Genomic DNA, 20,768 nt, shown 5'->3' with positions numbered 1-20,768 from the left:
TGTGTAATTAAACTTTAAAAAACACGGCCCCGTGGAATACTCATTCCATCATCAGGTCAAATGTAGATTAAAATAAATCTGTTTCGGTCTGACATTTATACAAAAATAAAAATTTGAAACGGATAAAGAATTTTTTATAAATGTCAGACCGTTGCAATTTTATTTTTAATTTCAGTTTTACTTAGTAAATACTACTTATTAAAAGTAATATTTATTTATTAAATTTAAATTAAAAATCGATAGATTTTACCACAAAGTGATTGTCGAATCAATTAATGAAAAATCGTAACAATTTCATTTGAATGTACATTTGAACTGATGATGGAATGATTATCCCGGACCCGGTAGTCACAAAGTAGCATTTCTTAAAGTGGTATTACACAAAGTGAGCGATTAATGATAAGGAAAGTGTATAACATATTACCATACCACAAAGTTAACAACGCTTTTAAAATACAAAAATATACCATTTAAGTTTAAAATCATAAATTAAGGTATTCGTTTGTTCGAAATCTTAAATCTCGTAAAGTAATTAACAGATTTCTTGGAAATTTTGACTTACGCGTTCCATTCATATATGCGCACATTTTCATATAGTTTGTAGCACACAATTTTTCATTTGACAGGGTGTAAAACATTTTTGTTTGTTTTTGTTTTGATTTAAATATGGCAGTGCCACCTGTTGCACATGACTTACTAACAAACCATCACGCCGCTTCCCTGTAGGAGTAGACAAAGAGAATAGAACGTAACAATAATCTGTGTCTGTAAACAATCTTCATCCCTTCCACATTCACGCATCTCCTCATACATATGCGTCGATTATTATCGTTCATAAGCATTTTAAAATGTGTATTTTGTATTTTGTTATGATTTTTTTAAATTTTACTGAGCCACAGCAACGCGTGATTGGGTAAATTTTGTATAAAATAATTATAATAATAAAACCCTTATCCTTACCCCAATGGTGCATAGGGCACTGTGTCATATAAACGCAGTGTTATCTTGATCGTTTACACATGAAGGAAAGGTGATCAGCCCTCCGCTTCAGGTACCAGTCCATGGTAATATTGAATAAATATTACAGTGAAAAAATCACTTATATTTATTTTACCCCCCTTGGGAATCGAACCCAGGACCTCCAGAACGGTAGCCGAGCGTGCTGACCATTACAATACGGAGGCGGAGGAAGTTTAGTATACAATAAAAATAAACCCTTGTGGTTTTCAGCTCGTTAAATGAGGGTCCCGAAACGAGAGAACGAAATGGAAAAGACAAAAGTAAACAAGGAATAAGATGGAATAAATATAAATAGCGGAAAATAATCGTTGAAAAGAAAACTAGACAAAAATATCGAAACATTTTAGTACGCAACCATGATATATGATTTACAACATTTTGAGTGTGTCCAAATACTAGTATTTGAACACACTCAAAATGTTGTAAATAAATTATCTTGCCAAATTATAAGCTAAAATAATAAAAATGAAAATAATATTTTCTGGCGTTTCTCATGTGTGTGATTATAATCCAGGATTCGGACCTCACATACAAATATAAGAGCTTAAAAAGCTTCTTAACATCTCACCAAAAGATGTCTCTAGTGAAGTTCTAGTGATTCAAGAACAAGGTTTCTAAATTGGTTTATATATATAGAACTTCCAAGAATTTGAGTAGTTTGGTTGGCAATAATGGGTAGAATTGGTGAATGTTACACGTGTGTAAAGTGATCACTTAAACCAGCCTATGACGGTCGTCAGCCCCGTAAATGCCCAGACTTCCATATTCTTCTTCATCTTTGATGAGATATCAAAAAATAATATACATGATTTACACTTAACGAAGGTTTGATAGTCCCAAGAATTAACAATAAATATGGGAGTCGAACACTGCAATATATCGTTCCGAACATTTTTAATTTGTCGCCGACGGATGTTAGAGGTCAAAATAAAATATGGAACAAAGGCAAAATAAAGAAATGGGTAAATGATCAAGAGTTAATTTTACGAAAATTGTAAAATGTTTATATTCTTAATTTTTCTCTCTCTTTTGTGGATGTATTAGGTTAAAATTGTTAAAAACAATAATATAATGTATTAAAAAAGAACTCTACCTACAAGACACACAAGATTGCTTGGTGGGTCTCTGCAAAATATGTATTTTTAAATATGTTTAAAATTGTGATTTAAAATAAATGTAAACAATTTATGATAATAAAAAAAAAAGATAATTACAAATGTAAATAAACAAACCCGTATCTCAAATCCATTAATAATAAACACAAATATTAATTATACAAGAACAGAAACAATTAATTTTCGTAGGATTAGGCTTCAAAGCAAATTGTTTTCTCGACTGTCCCCGCGTTTTCCAACGACTCTGCACGCATAAATCAGTTCTGACATTGTTCCGTGAGTTTGCACTAGATGCTGGACGATTAATTTAAATTACTTGTTTATAGAGAATTTACAATAACTTACAAATGACGTGATTAATGGGATACACAGGCTACGAGGAGCTACAAGTGAACCGTTAAAATATTTAATATTTGATTCGCAGCTTAACTCTGTTGAAAAATGTGGAGAAACGTGGATATGGAAATATATTTATAATATATCGATGTGCCCTACGTAAAGTGCTCTCACTACATTTTTGTCCATCTTGAGATATTTGGTATATGTTATCAACTGAACATTATAAAAAAAATATATATAAAATAAATAACGCCTAGTTTTCAGGCATATAAGTCCCTATGTACATCGATTTTTCAAAATGAACTGAACTCGTAAAACGCTAACTACTTAATTTTGACAAATAAAAAAGTTTTTATACGTTGTAATACATTATTTTATCATGTTTTTGAATATATGTGTGGCAAAACGATGTTTGATAGATGTTCGAATGATGAAATAAGGAAAGAATGTAAGGCTGAGATAAGCATTATCGATAAAATTAAGAAAGGTGTGTTGAGATGGTTTGGACATGTGGAGCGTATGAGTGAAGAAAGAACGGTTAAACAAATTTACGAGGCGAATGTAGTTGGAAAAAGAAGCAGAGGACGACCGAGGAAAACTTGGCACAATCAGATATGTACTTGAAAGCGGCTGGGTCAGGAGTCGTAATAATCGTCGGGTATGTATGAGGAGATGCATGAATGTAGAAGAGGCAAAGAATGTTTGCAAAGACAGAGTGGTGTGGCGTTCGATTCTCTCTGCCTACCCCTGCGGGGAAGCGGCGTGGTGGTTAGTTAGTTAGTTTAGAAGTTCAGATAAAACTGTTAATTAAAAAACAAAAATACGTTGGAAAAATCTTCTAAGCTCTCCTCTGTAAGGTAACAGATTTGCAGGTACACTACTTTACGTTGTGGCCGTCGATGTGGTATATAATAGGCTGTCCCTTATATGGGCATTTTTTTAAGATTTTGAACATATAACCTCTGTATTTTTTACTACTACCAATGCCTATTCAGATACGAAATTTGATCCCTGTACGATAATTTTAACCCGTACCGATGAGGCCTCGAAGAAATTCATCATTTCTAGATATGACGACAATTCAAAATACGACCTTTTGTTAATGTCCAAATACTTGTTCGCAAATCTGGATTATTTTAATACTGTGAAAAATAACTCAAACAATTGGAGATAATCTAGATTTGTAAATAGTAAGTAAGTATTTGGACATACTCAAAATGTTGTAAATAAATTATCTGGTAAAATTATAAGCTAAAATAATAAAATGAAAAGCATATTTTCTGGCGTTTTTCATATACTCATGTGTTTATAATCCAGGAATCGGGCCTCACATACAAGATTTTCTGCTTAGTAAAAAAGCTTCTATATCTCACCGATAGATGTCTCTAGCGAAAATTCTAGTGATTCAAGTACAATGCTTCGAAATTGGATTATATTCAAAGATAGATCTTCCAAGAATAGGAGTAATGTGGTTGTTAAAAGTGTAGTGAGTTGGTGAATGTCACATGTGTGTAAAGTGATCACTTAAACCAGCTTTTGACGGTTGTAAGTGCCGCCAGTAATATGACGTGAAAAAGTTATACTTAGTTAATAATTATATATATTTTTAGTTTATTTATTCCCTATTATCAAACCAAATGTCAAATCTTATGAAAAGGTTTTGAAAATAGTGAAACATATATTATAGATGCCTGAATTTCAGGTCAAACTTGTTAAGTTATTAAAATTAAGATATTGAACTATATAAAGTGATGACTTAAGAAATTCAAATGCCAGGTCATAAGCTCTAGAATGCTCAGACTTGTGGCGTGCAATATGCTCAGATCTAGACATAAAGCTTGCATCCGTGTTTAAATTAGAACTTTATACAATTAGGCTGTTTTATTATAGAAGGAAAAACATGCACACATTTTCAATTTAAACTTAACTTGACAAATACTATTTTTAATTCATATATATTGCCAACACCTTTTTCGATGCATTCCGTATCATTATTGGTGTTTGATAAGGTAACAGAATGCATCGAAATAAAAGTGGTATTTAAAAAAATATATATATATTTACAGTCGTACTCGGTTATAGCGAGATTTTGGATATAAGGAGGAGACATTCGTTGACATTTTGGTTTCTGATTTTCTCCATACATTTATTAACAGTTATAACAGCGTTGTAGCTTCGTCAATAATTTTCCCTAGGTTCAATCAACTCTTTTGCTATTTTTTTTTCTATTAATATTTCTAATTTAATAACTCTTTGTTTAAAAAAAAGGTATGTAAAAGCCATTATAATAACCTACCCGAATCGGACGTTGTTGTTCAAATTATGTTTACACTAAATAGTTAAATGTATTGTTGAAGAGAAGTTTTGCAATAAAGTCGCGTATTATTATGTTTACATGAGCTTAAAGCGTCCTTTTATATTGACTTTAACATAAGTTTCTTGTATTTCGAAATTTGGCTGTAACATAAACGTATATACGATAAACCACTTTTTCATAATAATATTATTTGTAGTACCTACTGACTAGGGCAGTGGTCATCAACCTTTCGAGACGCTGGGTATAAAATTTAAATTTCGAAAACAAAAGTTCTTCATTTTATTTATTAACTTCGACAATGGTATTTGATAAAATCAGTTTTTGAGAGGAAAAAAAAACATCATTGCTCATTCACGATCTTAGGTGTTTTTAAAAGTTTCACATTAGTATAATACCACTTCTTGCTTTATATTTCATTACACACGACTAGTTTCGAAAACTATATTTGTTTTCATCGACAGGTGATTAGTAAAACAAACGAGCATATGGTAATATATATAGAGATTGGTTGGGTTATAAATAGAGGGGGGGTTAAGAATTGAGAGTTTTCGTAGAAGGAAACATAGATATGAATGGTGACGTATTTTGAAAACGCATACATGGCATTCATTAAAGTTTTATCAGAATTAAAATTTGTAAGTATTTCTAAATTTTCTAAATTGTACATGACATAACCTTTATTTGTACCTAAGTGTAATAATTAAAGTCTATGTGTGTCAAATAAGTGGATGGTTTCCATGATTGAATTTGCGAATTCTGAAAAATAATAACTAGTAAATCCACGTCTAATTTTTAGATTTCTCGAATATATTTTCTATCGCAGTCTCTACAAGGAATTTCATATACACCGCTTCTATGTAATATGTTTACTTTTGAATTTGTATTTCCAAGAATTTTATCTTAATTATTATTAATACGCAGGTTGGATGTGAGAGAGATATAATATAACATTTGTTTAGTTAATTATTCAGTATTAAGAATTTGTTTGATGTGTTCCTGAGTTTTGTTTACTGTTTAAATGATATTAGTTTTATACAATAACAAAAAAACAATCCATCAATATGTGGAATCTTTGATATATATGTGTGCAAATGTGTTTTTTTTTCTTCATCTAATTACTTAGCGCTAGATTATCACTCTAATATTCGTAGCACCAATCAGTCACGAGATAATGTAATCACTTTTGTGTGAATCACCATCTTATCTTTGTTAGCATAACCCCTCGATCATTAGCTAACGTAAACTAACAAAGAAATCCTATGGCCAAAACACAATAGGACGATGTACCCAGTGCCACGAAAGCGCTGCCCATTGAATTAGGTGAGAACATTATACTCGATTCATTTCTTGTATATATTTTTTTCAATATTTTTTTTACCATCTAATTCTGTAAGATTGGTTTCTTCGTAAGCCTTATTCTTGTATGGCTTGAATCCATATAAAATACGGATTCTTACAAATGAGTTATTCAAGAAATTACAACTTATGAAAAAAGTATGAGGAGATGCATGATTTTTTACAAAGACAGTAAATCAAATCAGTATGTTTTTTTGTGTATGTTTTTTTTGTTTGTCTGTGTGTGGAAGTTTTTGGCAAGGGAATGTAATTAGTTATGAGTATTTTAATGTTTTTAATTTTTTAGAATTTAATAAACCCTGATGATGACAAGGTTCTTGTCGAAACCAGTAGGTTCGGTACTTATTATAAAAAAGTGGTTAAAACATTTTTTTTTTAATTTCATAAAGTTTATAAAATATGCCACAAAGTATCTGCGAAAAACGTTCAAGAAACATTATGTTGTTTTACTATATCATATTCCGAATTTGTGAAACAAATGATTTACTTGAAGCATCGTACCCAATTTCAGTTTGAATACGCATTTTCGTAAACAGTTTTTCTTATATCCTTTAAACTGCTGGTAAAGTAGATTTCTGCCAATGGATGGTCATCTTGGGGAGAAATCTGTTGCCTTTCATTCGGGAACCCGACGCTGGATAAATAGTTTGGAACTAAACGAGTTTCTTACAACTTTTCTACCATTAAACTTGGCAAGGTTTGCCCCGAATTCGCTGACTGCGTACAGTAATCCCTCCTTAGCTCCGTGGTTTCGTTTCATCAACATACCATAAAAATAAGAACGAGCAAATTTGGTCGTAAACCCAAAAATAAATCGAAAACTAGACGCAACATCAGCTGTTCATATATACGTAACAAATTAAAATATCTACTCTTCGAATTCATTTAAAATTTTCCCATCGTGATTCATTTTTCTTTTCCCTCTCTTTAAAATTTTAATTTTTGTATAAATGCCAGACCGCAACAATTTCATTTTGATCTACTTATGACCTGATGGTAGAATGATTATTCCAAAACCGTTAGTCACGAAGTAGTGTTTTTGAAAGTGGTATTACACAAAGTAAACGATGAATGATAAGGAGAGTGTTACACAAAATTTTAATCACGTGCGTTTTTTGGTCGACTCGAGGACATCCCGTGGACACCCAATTAAATTTGAATACAAAACCAAATATGTCACATATGCAGTCGTAGGAAATTGTAGCGCTAATCTATCTTTGCAAATAATCTTCGCCTCTTCCACATTCATGCACCTCCTCAAACACACCCACTGATTTTTCCGACAATATGATATTTAACTGATATTTCAAAACCAATCATTTGATGCCTCTACATACAATGAATAAAATATACCAATGAGTTAGAAATAAAAGAAAAAAAATCTTTAATTAAATTTCTAGTGAAAGAAAAAATAAAAGATTTTGAAGCGACGTTTCGGCTTCTTTCTTCTGCGGTTTTTTTATGTTTTTAATTTTATTCCTTTCTGGGTTTCCCATTCAATTCAGCAATTTTATACTCAGCAAAGGAATAAAACTTTTTTCTCCGAAACCTCACAGACCCTTTTCCAACCAACTTCTCTAAAAACACTTTTATCGGTTTAGGCAGTTCTTTGCTAAGCTTAAATAACATATTCAGCCGTCTAATGAAATATTTTCATGACTCAAATATTTATTTTATTTCCTATTTTTCCACTTTTTTATTAAAAATATATATAAGTAAACATTATTTTAATATTAAAATGTTTTATTCTGCCTTCTAATGAAATGCCATCTCCCAGATGAATGTTCGCAAAGCGATATATGATAGGTGTTTGAATATATACTGGTTTATACTTGGCGATATAAACCGATTTCATTAATTGATTCGACAGTCATTTGTGGTAAAATCTATATATCTTTTAAATTAAAGTTTTACTTATTAATTAAAACTATTTCTTAAAATCTATTATGATACGTGTTTTGGTATATTCTGCATCATTTTCAAACACCGTATACAGTGACGTATGGCCTATGACGGTCGTCAGCCTCGTAATTGCCCAGACTTCTTATTATATTCCCATGCCCATATTCTTCTTCATCTTTGAGGAGATGTCAAAAAATAATATAAAAATAACTCAAGTAATTAGAGATAATCAAGATTTTGTTAACAAGTATTTGGACACACTCAAAATGTTGTCAAGTTTTATTTCATTACACACTAACTACTTGTTTCGGAATCAAACAGACGTTTTCATCTCCAGTTGAAAAAATGAAACCCACGAGCAAAAAATATTTAGGTGTGAATGGAAATAAAATTCATTAAGTGGGATAAAACAAGTGTTTAAATAAAAAAAATTAACATGTCGTTCCACACAGTTAATCAATAAATCCGAATCAATAAATAAAGAATATATTATATCAAGTCCCAAATATGCTGTACTATGATTTAATGTCGTAGTGATGATTTTAAGTTCTAGTACGCGATTTGAACGAATGTCTATGAAAATGGTGAAAATAACATACCTGATTCCTCCCCTTTTGGTGTCGTAATTGAGCTGCCGGCCCTGATGAGACCAGAGTACTTGCCCGGTGAGCTGAGGTACTTTGGAGATCACGCAGCGAAGTTCTATGATGGACCCCTCCTTGTAAAATTTGTCCGATACCGACACTCCTCGCTCGTCGACTATCTCCACTTTTGGCACTGAAATAAGAACAAAACTAATTTTAGAAAAAATTGAAAGAAAAGAAATGTATAATTAAAATTTAACTTTATTTTAAAATCATTTTGTCCGCCTCCGTAGTGTGATGGTCAGCACGCTCGGCTACCATTCTGGAGGTCCCGGGTTCGATTCCCACGGGGGTTCAAATAAAAACAAGTGTTTTTTCACTCTAATATTTATTCAATATTACCCTGGACTGGTACCTGAAACGGAGGGCTGATCACCTTTCCTTTGTGTGTTAAAATCAAGATAAATCCGTTCCGATCAAGATAACACTGTGTTTGTATAATGCAGTGCCCTATGCACCATTGGGGTGCGGATAAGGGTTTGAATGAAATGAATGAATATATGTTTTATTAAAACTTAATTATAATGTCTACCGGTTAGCTTCGAAACCGGTAAACATTATAATTAAGTTATAATAACATATTTATAGTGATTTCAAAACAAAGTTACATTTTAATTATTAAATGGAAAATCACAAAACTAATTCTTCAAATCAAAATCAAAAAGACGTAGCAATATAACAAAACAACAACTAAAACGTTTTCATTGGCTCCATAGCGTAGTGGTCAGCGCATTTGGCTACCTCGCTGGAGGTTCTGGTTCGATCCTCTAGGTGGTAAAAGAAATATAAGTGATTTTTCACTCTAATATTGATTTAATATCACCCTGAACTGGTACCTGAAGCACTGGGCTGATAACTTGTCCTTCGTTTATTTAACGAACAACATAAAACTGTTTTTGCCCTATGCATAATTGAGTGCGGATAAGGGTAGGAAGAAGAAGAAGATAAAGTTGTACCAACTTTTAACGTGGACAACATCAATTTAGTCTAATTTTATTTTATAAAATGCAATTCCATAAAGAAATATCATTTCGTAACATAAATCTCATAAGAGAACTTTTTTTCTTAAAAAATACGTTTGTATTCCTCATTATAAGAAAAACTTTTTTTTCTTCTTTTTACTCTTTCACATTCGCTTCAAAACTTTATTTAACTTTTCTTTCTGCACCCCCAAACCATCTCAACACATCTTACTTAATTTTATGGATAATGCTTATCTCAGCCTTGCATTTTTTCCTTATATCACCATCCGAAGATCTATCACATATCGTTTTTCACATTCGTCAAATCCACCCATTTTTTATGTAAATGATATCAACGCAAAAAATGACCTTTAAAACAAACATATAAAGCTTGAAGTGTAATGAACACATTATCGTAATTTTTTTCGCTATTTAAAAGCTCCCTAGGCAACTAACTTCAACCATTTTTTAGAGGAGTTTTTCGTAATTTTTCCTTAGAGACTATTTAAATACTTGTATACTAAATGGGACCCGTCTCACTTAAAAATTTAAATGAGTTGTAAATAAATTCTTATATTTCTAAAACGTTTGACATTTTCTAAAAAAGCAATTTTCAACTGTCGTTCAAAATCACGCTTCCAATAGCAATAATAGTAAACAGAGCTTTCACCGGTTTTTTTGTTCATATTAACATCTCAAAATAGATGAAGAAGAAAATGGAAGTCTGGATATTAATAGGGCTTACGATCTACCCTGTAATTACCCTGTATATGCTCCGACTTCTGTATCCTTCTTCATCTATGTTGAGATGTCAATATAAATAAACCCTAAATGGAGAAACCCAGGTTAATGAACAAGGATTTGTATTATACACGCAAAAAATAGTATAAATAAAACACAATAAATGATAGTATAAAATATGAGCTTAATAAAAATTGAAAATCATCAGGCGTCGTTAAGGATGTAAAATATTATAATTCGGAATGAACCTTACTTGCATATTATGAAGGTTTCTGCTAAATAAAAAGTTTACTCAACTCAACCATGTATGCTGCCGAGACCTAAACTAAAAAACTAACTAACCATCACGCCGCTTATCCTCAGGGGTAGGCAGAGAGAATAGAGCGCCACACCACTCTGTCCTTGCAAACATTCTTCGCCTCTTCCACGTTCATGCATCTCCTCATACATACCCGCCGATTGTTACAACTCCTAACCTGACCACTTTCAAGTATTTGGCATACCTGATCGTGCCATGTTTTTCTCGATCTTCCTCTGCTTCTTTTCCCACTAACATTCGCTTCATAATTTTGTTTTACCATTCTTTCCTCACTCATTCGTTCTACATGTCCAAACCATCTCAACACACCTTTCTTAATTTTATCCATAATGCTTATCTCAGCTTTGCATTCCTTCCTTATTTCACTATTCGCACATCTATCATACATCGCTTTGTCGCACATTATTCTGAGAGATCGCATTTCGACTGCATTCAGTCTACTTTCATCCTTCTTTTGCCAACTCCATGTTTCACTTCCATACATTAGAGTTGGAACCAGGACCCGTTGTGCAAACGTTGTGCCGAGACCTCACATGTATAAAAAACGTATCAATCATAGGATGTACATATACATATTCTATCTTCCATACTTCTAAATAAAGGAGTCTTTGCTAAATGAAAGTTAAGCTAAATTATTCTTTATGTTAATATTTGTACTCTTGCTTTGAAAAAGCCAGAGTTAAAAATTTCATAGCCTTAGAGGGGAAATATAACATCCCATGTTTCTTAACTTATTGTAAAAGTTTCGACCATAAATAAGAGCTGTAAACTAATTTATTATGTGAACTTTGCATAGAACAAATTTTCTAACGGCTTTGATGAGTTCCTGCAAAAGCAAAAATAAACCTAAATTACAATGAAACACTATTTTCAAGCATATTACGTGAAAAAAACCATACCTTTGAGAAGGTAATGAGTCTAGTACTAAACAAAAAGTTTGATAATTATTCTGGCAGTACAAACTAACCCTAATGTATGGTTGTGAAGCATAGAATTAGCAAAAGAAGGATGTTCAAAAGGAAATTCAAACTCAGACGAATATATGACGAAACCATATAATAATAAATAAAAAAAACAAATAATAAAAAAAATATCAACATTTAAGTATTTCGGCTCGACACAGGCTATGCCTAAAGAGCCGTAATATATATGGAAAAAATGTATGTATCTATTAAATAAATAAATAAATAAAAAATAATGAAGATATTGAATCTAGTTTGAAGGAAAAAAAGTTATGATATTATACTGGCAGTACATGATGGAGTCCTGGCAGTACAAACCAACCCTTATGTGTGGTAGTGAATCATGGAGTTGGTATAAGAAGGATAAAAGAAGGCTCAACACAGACCATGCCTAAAGAGCCGTTAAACATATTTAAAAGAAAATGGATGTAGCTATGAAATAAATAAAAAAAAAATAATAATAAAATAAAGTAATTGTAAGTACTTAAAAATTTAAATTCAGATAAAACTTGATTTAATTAATAATACATATTTTCAAAATACGTCACCGTTATTATCGTGTTTTCTTTTACAAAAAAATCCCGGTCCTTAAACCCCCCTCCCCTATATTTATAACCCTATCAACCTATATAGGTGTATTTATATACCTCTAAATATTTTTTTATCGTTAGTTTTAATTTTCACATGTATATATATATATATAATATATATACATAAATATAAATATATGTGTATATTTATATTTATGTATATATATATATATATATATATATATATATATATATATATATATATATATATATATATATATATATATATATATATATATATATATATATATATATATATATATATATATTATATATATATGTATATATATATATATATATATATATATATATATATATATATATATATATATATATATATATATATATATATATATATATATATATATATATATATATATATATATATATATATATTACAAAAAGCGAACAATGAAAAATAAAAGGAAGAGTGTTAAATTACCATACCACAAAGTTGGTTATGCTTTTAATATCCAAAATTACATATTTTTCTTCAGCGGTTTTCATGTAAAAAATATTTTACGTCACCCAAAAAAATATATGTTATTTCAAGTCAATAATAAAATTTGAAATACTCATTGAGTTTTGGCTCTTCTTTGGGCTTCAGATAAAGTGATTTCTTATATTTGTGTGAAACTTTATTTAAGCTTGAATAGAACCCATTTGATGTGAAGATTTATCCATATAAATAAACTTTTTGAAAAAGCGTTTCTTGTTGGGAAAACATATTATATTGTAACGATAAATTCGGAGGTCAAAATTTATAAAATATTGTATCCAAGTTCTCTGTTGGAGATTTTCCCGAGAAAAAAAATAATTTTTCAATTCAATGAGAACGCTGGGAGTAATATTCAAAATAAGTATATAGGAAAACATTTAACACTTTTGCTAGAAATATTCTTGTTGAGTAATATATCCAAAATTAAACAAGGTTTGTTGGATTGAATTCTACATTTATTTATGTATATCGCTCACTCCTTTCAAGAACGTCATAAATCAAAAATCGTCAATTTTCAGTTGTGTGTGTTTTCGGTATGCCCAGAAAATGTACTATATCCCAGAAAAAGAGGCAATTTTTTAACTTAATATTTACCCGCTATAGGGCAGAAAGTGTTGTTTTTGCATTTTGAATAAAAGGTATTGTTTAATTATCTTTTTAAATATACTTAACATTTTTCAAATAGTGGAAAAATCTTCAGGTTTAACCTTAAAAGATCTGTTGCACAGTAAAAAGATCAGTAAGTGGCTTGATATGTATTTTTAATACATTGTATTATATTTTTAAACTTTAAAAACGTTCTCCTGAAAAATCGAGTTTTTTGATTTATGACGTTCTTGAAAGGAGTGAGCGATATGTTAATACGTGACGCGTTTCGTCTCATTAAGACATTATCACACACTCTATCTTATCTAAGGTGTTTAAAAATGTCTTAATAAGACGAAACGCGTCACGTATTAACATATACATAAATAAATGTAAAATTCAATCCAACAAATCTTGTTTAATTTTGGATATATTACCAAACAATTCAATATGGAATTCTACCAACTGGCTGCAGATATAATAAATAAGTAATATTCTTGCTCAGGAATTTACGAGTAAATGAAAAAAAAAACAAAATCTTAGTAATTATAGTATTTGCCTCTTCGTCAGGACAAAATTATAGCACAAATATGTTGATCGTCCATTTTTTTTTCAACCATGAAATATATTCTAAATTATAGGACAAATGTATTTTATGTGACTTGTAGTTGAAGGGTTGCCTCTTCAGTCGGTATACCCTTCTGTCTCAATACGTCACGATCAATCTTTATCAGGGTTGCCCATTTTTTCGGCTAGGGGCAGCATTACAGTTTATGAACCATCTTACAAAAGAGACTATATAAATAAATAAATCAATTGGTAAAATACTTGGAACAGGTTGAAAAACCAGGGGGTTGGAAATTCGTCGAGGATATTGAATGTGGAAGGCCCCATGCTGCCTGTATTGGAAAGGCCTGATCTATTATGTTACATACCCAGGGCAATTGTATATGAGAAGTGTATTATATTTGGGAAATGATCCTTTTCGCTTTGTAAGCTCGGGTTTAAGCCTCTCTATAAAGCTCCTTCAATTCGTAACAGTAATATGTATTGCTATTTTGCTATTCATGTAGGGAAAAATATATATTTTAAGCTAACGTAACAATGGGTCCTGAAACGTCTACGCATCTCGGATTAATGTTATATTTCAAACAAAAAATAATAATAAAAATAATTGAAATGTTTGAATCAAGTAATTAAAATATTTGAATAACCACAACTTTTGAATACCCCTCTTTAGTTTAAGTCTTTTAAAATTATAAATAAAACACGTTTTTTAACTACTTTAGTATTATATTATTACAAGTTTTAGAAGCTACAAATACTTCAGAAAGTTCAATTTTTCTTGGGTAATTGATAAAAGAGGAAATTGGCTGTTTGAAGAAATAAACAGAAAAAATCCTGACTAGCCCACACTGGTTTACTCTTCCGGTTCCCAACACAGATTAAAATAAAACATTTATATACAATATTTTGAGTGTGTCCAAATACTTGTTCACAAATCTGCATTGTCTGCATTTGGGAGTTATTTTTTATATATTTATTTGACTTCTCAGCAAAGATGAAGAAAAATGTTAATATCTGGGCATTTGCGGGCCTTTAGAACGTCGTAGGCTGGTTAAATTAATCACTTTACACACGTGAATATATACATACATAGAAGTTCCAAAAAATTGAGTAGTCTGGTTGTCAATTATAGGTAGAATTTGTGAATGTTATCCGTTCGGAAAGTGATCACCAGCCTGTGATGATGGGGTCGTAAGCCCCATAAATATCCAGACTTTTCTTTTTTGAAAATCTATTTTGAGATTTAAAAAAACATGATTTTAGACTAGAAGAAACAAAAATCGCCTAATTGATATATAAACCTTATACAAGTATAATAAGCATGGAAAAAATGCAACTCCCATTAAAAAAAAAAGAAAACAAATTTTTAGGCATGAATATTTGATGTTTTCAAACCTCGCGAAATCCGCGTTCAGAGCAAAATCGTTATCATTCGTAAAAGAGTCGCAAACGGTGTTTGGAAATTTCAGATATATATTCAGAAGCGTGTCCGAAGTTTAAAACCAAGAATGTCCCTTTATCTGAGATATTAGTACCGAATTCGTGATTAAACGAGTTATCATGACGGAGTACTGCCATTAGGATTATTCCATTCCGAAACTTTCGCAATACTACGCTGGCCCATTTTAATCCATGCCTCAGCCGAATTTAAATTCCTAAGTGAGTAATATGTGGAATTTGTCGTAATATCATATAACTGAAGGGGATGAATATATTAAGCCTCGGAATATATTACTATTTAACGGATAATATGTATTATGTATTCGTAATTCGAGAGCTTCTGGTAGGGTTGGGTGATGCCCTCCTAATTGAATGAATGGGTTTTGTTAGATGACAGGAATTACGTTTCGTTAGAAAAACTACCGCTATCGAAATATATATATATATATATATATATATATATATATATATATATATATATATATATATATATATATATATATATATATATATATATATATATATATATATATATATATATATATATATATATATATATATATATATATATATATATATATATATATATATATATATATATATATATATATATATATTTATATATATATATATATATATATATATATATATATATATATATATATATATATATATATATATATGTATACATATGTATATATCTCTATTTGTTTGTGAATTTGGAATAATCATTCCATCATCGGGTCAAATGAAGATTAAAGTGAAATTTTACGTTTTGACCACAGTATAATGCATGCAGTTTGTTTATCAAATAAACTCTTCACCAATTCACCCTTTTCATTATACGAGATATTTCCGTACTATGCATGTCACAACAAAGTACTTATATGATGTTAACATATGTTTCATATATTCGTACAAATTTTCATAACCAAATACTTAGGGAGACAGATATCAAAATTAACTAAAGTTGGAAAATGAACCAACTATTTCTTGATGTAAACATACGTAGGTAAAGGCAAAACAAAACAAAGCGTTCATATTGTGACATGTGTCACAAACTATCAGATTATCATGTAATTTACGTAGGAAAACGTTGTTATAACTGATATTCTAATATTACAACATGCGACCTTTTGAACGCCACCGTAAGAGTGTCTGACACGTTGATAGGGGAATAAATTAATACACTTTTGAAATGTTCATATAAAAAAAAACCTTATTCACAACCTATGGTGCATAAAGCACTACGTCGTAGAGCAGCAGTGATATCTTGATCGTTATTTTCCATACCGCCTTTAAAAACTTTTCTAAATCTTTTTCATTGTCCTTTCTAATATCTAAATTTATTAATATAATTTATAAATATTTTAATTAAATATTCTGACCATTATCTACACCCAATGGTGCATAGGGCACTACACCGTATAGAGCAGTGTTATTTTGATCTTGGTTTTGAATTGATTATAAAATATTTTATATGAGATGCAAAATGTTAACATATATAAGACATGAAATGGTAAAAAATATTATTTTTTATCTTCGGATTTTTCATTTTAAATTTCTACAGCTTAAATTTCAAAATAAATTCGGAAAAAGGAAATTATTTTTCTAATGGCTAAAATAATTTTCAGCCAACCCATCCCACAAAATTATATCAAGTACTTAGCGTCAACTCGACGTACTACGTAAAAAAAACATTTTTGTAACATAAAATTCTCTTTTCCGATATTTTTAGTCAAATAAAAATTATGTTGCTGAACAGCTGTCAAAATTAAATGAAATTTGTTTTTACTTAAATTTCCATAAAAAGTTTGCTGTTGATAAGTCACTTTTTCAGTGAAAATAATATTTATTGAAATACGATTTACAATCTAATATACAATAATTTACATAAAATTTCATACGTTGGTTCGGCAATTATTTTCTATTAATTCCTATCTACTTTTAATTGAAGTTTTACTTGGTAAATATATGAAACGTATTTATGTACAACGTATTTACTAAGTATATATTACATGTAAAACGTAAATCTATTGTAAACCGTATTTTGATGCATTTTGCATCATTTTTAAACACCGTATCTTAAATAATGTTAAATTTTAATTAAAAAATGGAAAATCACAAAATTAGCTCCTTAATTATAAATTATAATTTATTATTTCTTAAAATTTAGATTAAGTTTAATCTAAATTTTAAGAAATAATAAATTATAATTTATAATTGAAGCGCTAACTTTGTGATTTTCCATTTTTTAATTAAAATTTAACATTGTTTAAGATCAATATAAATATTTTACTATAACATAATTATAATGTCTATCGAAGCTAACCGCTTCTTTATCAAGACTGATTAATACTAATAATATTTTGATTTGATTACTCATATTTTGATTACAAATTATAAATTGTTAAAAACATATTTTGTGTTACATTATTTTTATAAAATGTTTTAAAGGTGTCTCAACTTGATATAAAACATTATTCCCTTTTTATGAAAGATGATGGAAGTCTTAGCATCCCAAAGCTTACGACCTGGCATTTGGCTGGTTTAAGTGATCACTTTATGCACTAACATTCTTTCTATCACTGTATACGCTCATCCGTAGGGTGAATAATCCACTGTCCGATATAATAAATAATACAAATATTTACTAAATAAAACTACACCTTAGTTTTTAGTCCGCCTCCGTAGTGTAATGGTCAGCATGCTCGGCTACCGTTCTGGAGGTCCCGGGTTCGATTCCCAGGGAGGTTTAATAAATATAAGTGATTTTTTCACTCTAATATTTATTCAATATTACACTGGACTGGTACCTGAAGTGGAGGGCTGATCACATTTCCTTCATGTGTAAACGATCGAGATAACACTGCGTTTATTTGAAACAGTGCGCTATGCACCATTGGGGTGCGGTAAGGGATTTATTATAATTTTTTAAACACTTTTTTTATAAGTCATTTTTTCCAACGTCTTCAGGGACAAACATGAGCTAAAGTCCTAATAATAAAAGTAGGTACCAAAGAAAAAACGGTTAAAAACAAAGTTCTAGTTTCATTTTGTAAAGTTTATAAAATGTGTTACAAAGTATCTGCGAAAAACATTCAAGAAAAAATATTGATATTGATATTGAAATACGTTCAAAATAAAACGTAAAAAAAAGTAATAATCTGATAATTTTCGACATATTGTAGTATACCTCTGAGTTACACATTCAACATACGTAGATACCTACTATAATATATTCGCATCGTTCCATCATCCACTTAGAACTCGAGAACTCTACTTTTTCTTCAATTCATTCCCATTCTTTATTATTATTCAGTATTATTTGTTTGGCAATCGTTTCTCCTGGCATATTCTCATACATGACCCAATCTTTTTAGGTGGATTTATTTTCTAGCCGTAGCCCTGTGTTCATCCGAGCATATTTTTTATCCTTGTCGTCCTATTTCATAAGATTTAGGCACTAAGATTTTTATTGAAATCCTTCACAACAAGCCCCGCTCACAATAATCTATTCTCTCATATCGCCAACAATATTATTTTGCATAGCTAAGAGAAAATATTATCAAGAAACGAACGTTATGGTAAAAACACAATTCTTTTTTATTAAAAGGTCATAACTAACTAAAAATAACTAACCATTACGCCGCTTCCCCGAAGGGGTAGGCAGAGAGAAGAGAACGCCACACCACTCTGTCTTTGCAAGCATTCTTCGCCTCTTCCACGTTCATACATCTTCTCATACAGATGCATGAAAGTGGAGAGGCGAAGAATGACTGAATGAATGAATGGTCTCTATAGACCTAATATGGTCGCAGTGACATAAGGGATGCAAGATCCCTTGATCTCGAAAAAAAATCTCACACATACTCGCCGGTTGTTTCTAAAGGTCATAACAACTTTTAAAATTTGTTATGTATGTATTACAATATTTTGAGAGCATCCAAATTTTTGTTCACAACCCTGGGTTTGTTTTGAATTATTTTTATTGACATCTTAAAATAGATGAAGAGGGATATGACAGTCTGAGTATTTACAGGACTTATGACGTGGCATAGGCTGGTTTAAATGATCACTTGACAAACGTGTAATATTCACCATTCTAACTATGATTGACAACCACACTATTCACCCTTTTCAGCTTTCAAAGACAACAGCTGCAGGCGCTTTGCAGAAGCCTGGGTGAGGACCTATCCGACATCGGATTCGTGATAGTTCATAAGGAACTGTCACGAGAGATCATACATGATAAAAATAGTGAAGGACATTGGTAATATAAACCAAAGTAGGACACAAAATGCCGAACCTTTTCTAGTGGAACGGAAGGTCTGCTGATGACAGTCAACAGTCCGCCTTCTAAGGAGTGCAACGTGATTTCTTCCCAGCAATGAGCAAATGCTGAGAAGTTCATATTTGGCCCACACTAGATTATTCTTCCTTTTCCCAACACAAATTCAAATTAAAACACGTTTAATTAGCTAGAAGAAACAAAAATCCACTAAATGATCTATAAACCTTGTACATAATAAGCAAGATAAATACTAAATGCGATTCCCACCAAAAAAACAACACACACACTATTCAAATGACTTAATGCAAATGGGCGTAACAGACATTAATAGGAAGGTAGAGGAAACACCATTGATATGGTATGGGTATATAAGACGCAGAGAACCCAAGCATATCGCAAACCAGGCAATAGAAATAGATCTTCCTTGAAAGATATCTAGAAGAAGACCAAAAATTCATAGATGCTGCAAACAGAGAACAAGATTCAAAGACATCGCCTAGGTGACGTTGTCTATAACAGAATGACCTACAACCTGAGGACGAGGAGAGCTGACCCCAGCAGTCTACAAAGACAATAAGTTGGGATTTAGCCAGGAAGAAGTAAAAGATGTATTGTGAATTAAGAACAGTTATTGTAATCAGTTATTTTTAATAGTTATTTAAACAGTTATTTGTAACAGTTACATAAACAGTTATTTAAACAGTTATTTAAACAGTTATTTTTTAACCAAAGGCCTAGGTGACGTTGTCCATAACAGAAGGACCTAAAACCTGAGGACGAGGAGAGCTGACCCCAGCAGTCTACAAAGACGATTAGTTGGGATGTAGAAAGCAGAAGATGTATTTTGCATTGAGAAAAGTTTTGTAAACAGTTATTTTTAACAGTTATTTAATCAGTTATTTAAACGGTTATTTTTTAATCAATGAAAATCACAAAGTAAGTTTGTTTAAGAGATTCGGAGGAGGTTTGGCTTGAGGAGATAATAGATTAAGGAATTGGGCATAAATCAGGTTCCGATTGTGCGGGAAGAGAGCAGCCGAACTATGGATATAAATTCTCATAGAAAACTTAAATTGGTACTTTCATCAGATAGCTCTACCCAACCTTTACAATTCC

General features: G+C 30.7%; 1 protein-coding gene across 1 annotated transcript in view; it reads right to left on the bottom strand.

Annotated features, from left to right (window-relative positions):
- LOC148299572 (opioid-binding protein/cell adhesion molecule-like) overlaps nt 1-20,768 on the bottom strand; it is a gene marked incomplete at both ends in the record, with an annotated part of 164,507 nt that overhangs the window by 126,190 nt on the left and 17,549 nt on the right. Inside the window, one exon of the mRNA XM_088275926.1 lies at nt 8,649-8,826. Coding sequence (XP_088132052.1) covers nt 8,649-8,826 — 178 coding nt within the window. The remainder of the gene's footprint in view (nt 1-8,648; nt 8,827-20,768) is intronic.

This window comes from Brachycentrus maculatus, unplaced genomic scaffold, assembly GCF_059751285.1.
Source record: "Brachycentrus maculatus isolate JH-2025_06_01 unplaced genomic scaffold, ASM5975128v1 h1tg001071l, whole genome shotgun sequence".
Classification (NCBI taxonomy): domain Eukaryota; kingdom Metazoa; phylum Arthropoda; class Insecta; order Trichoptera; family Brachycentridae; genus Brachycentrus; species Brachycentrus maculatus.
This window is presented reverse-complemented; position numbering and strand designations above follow the sequence as displayed.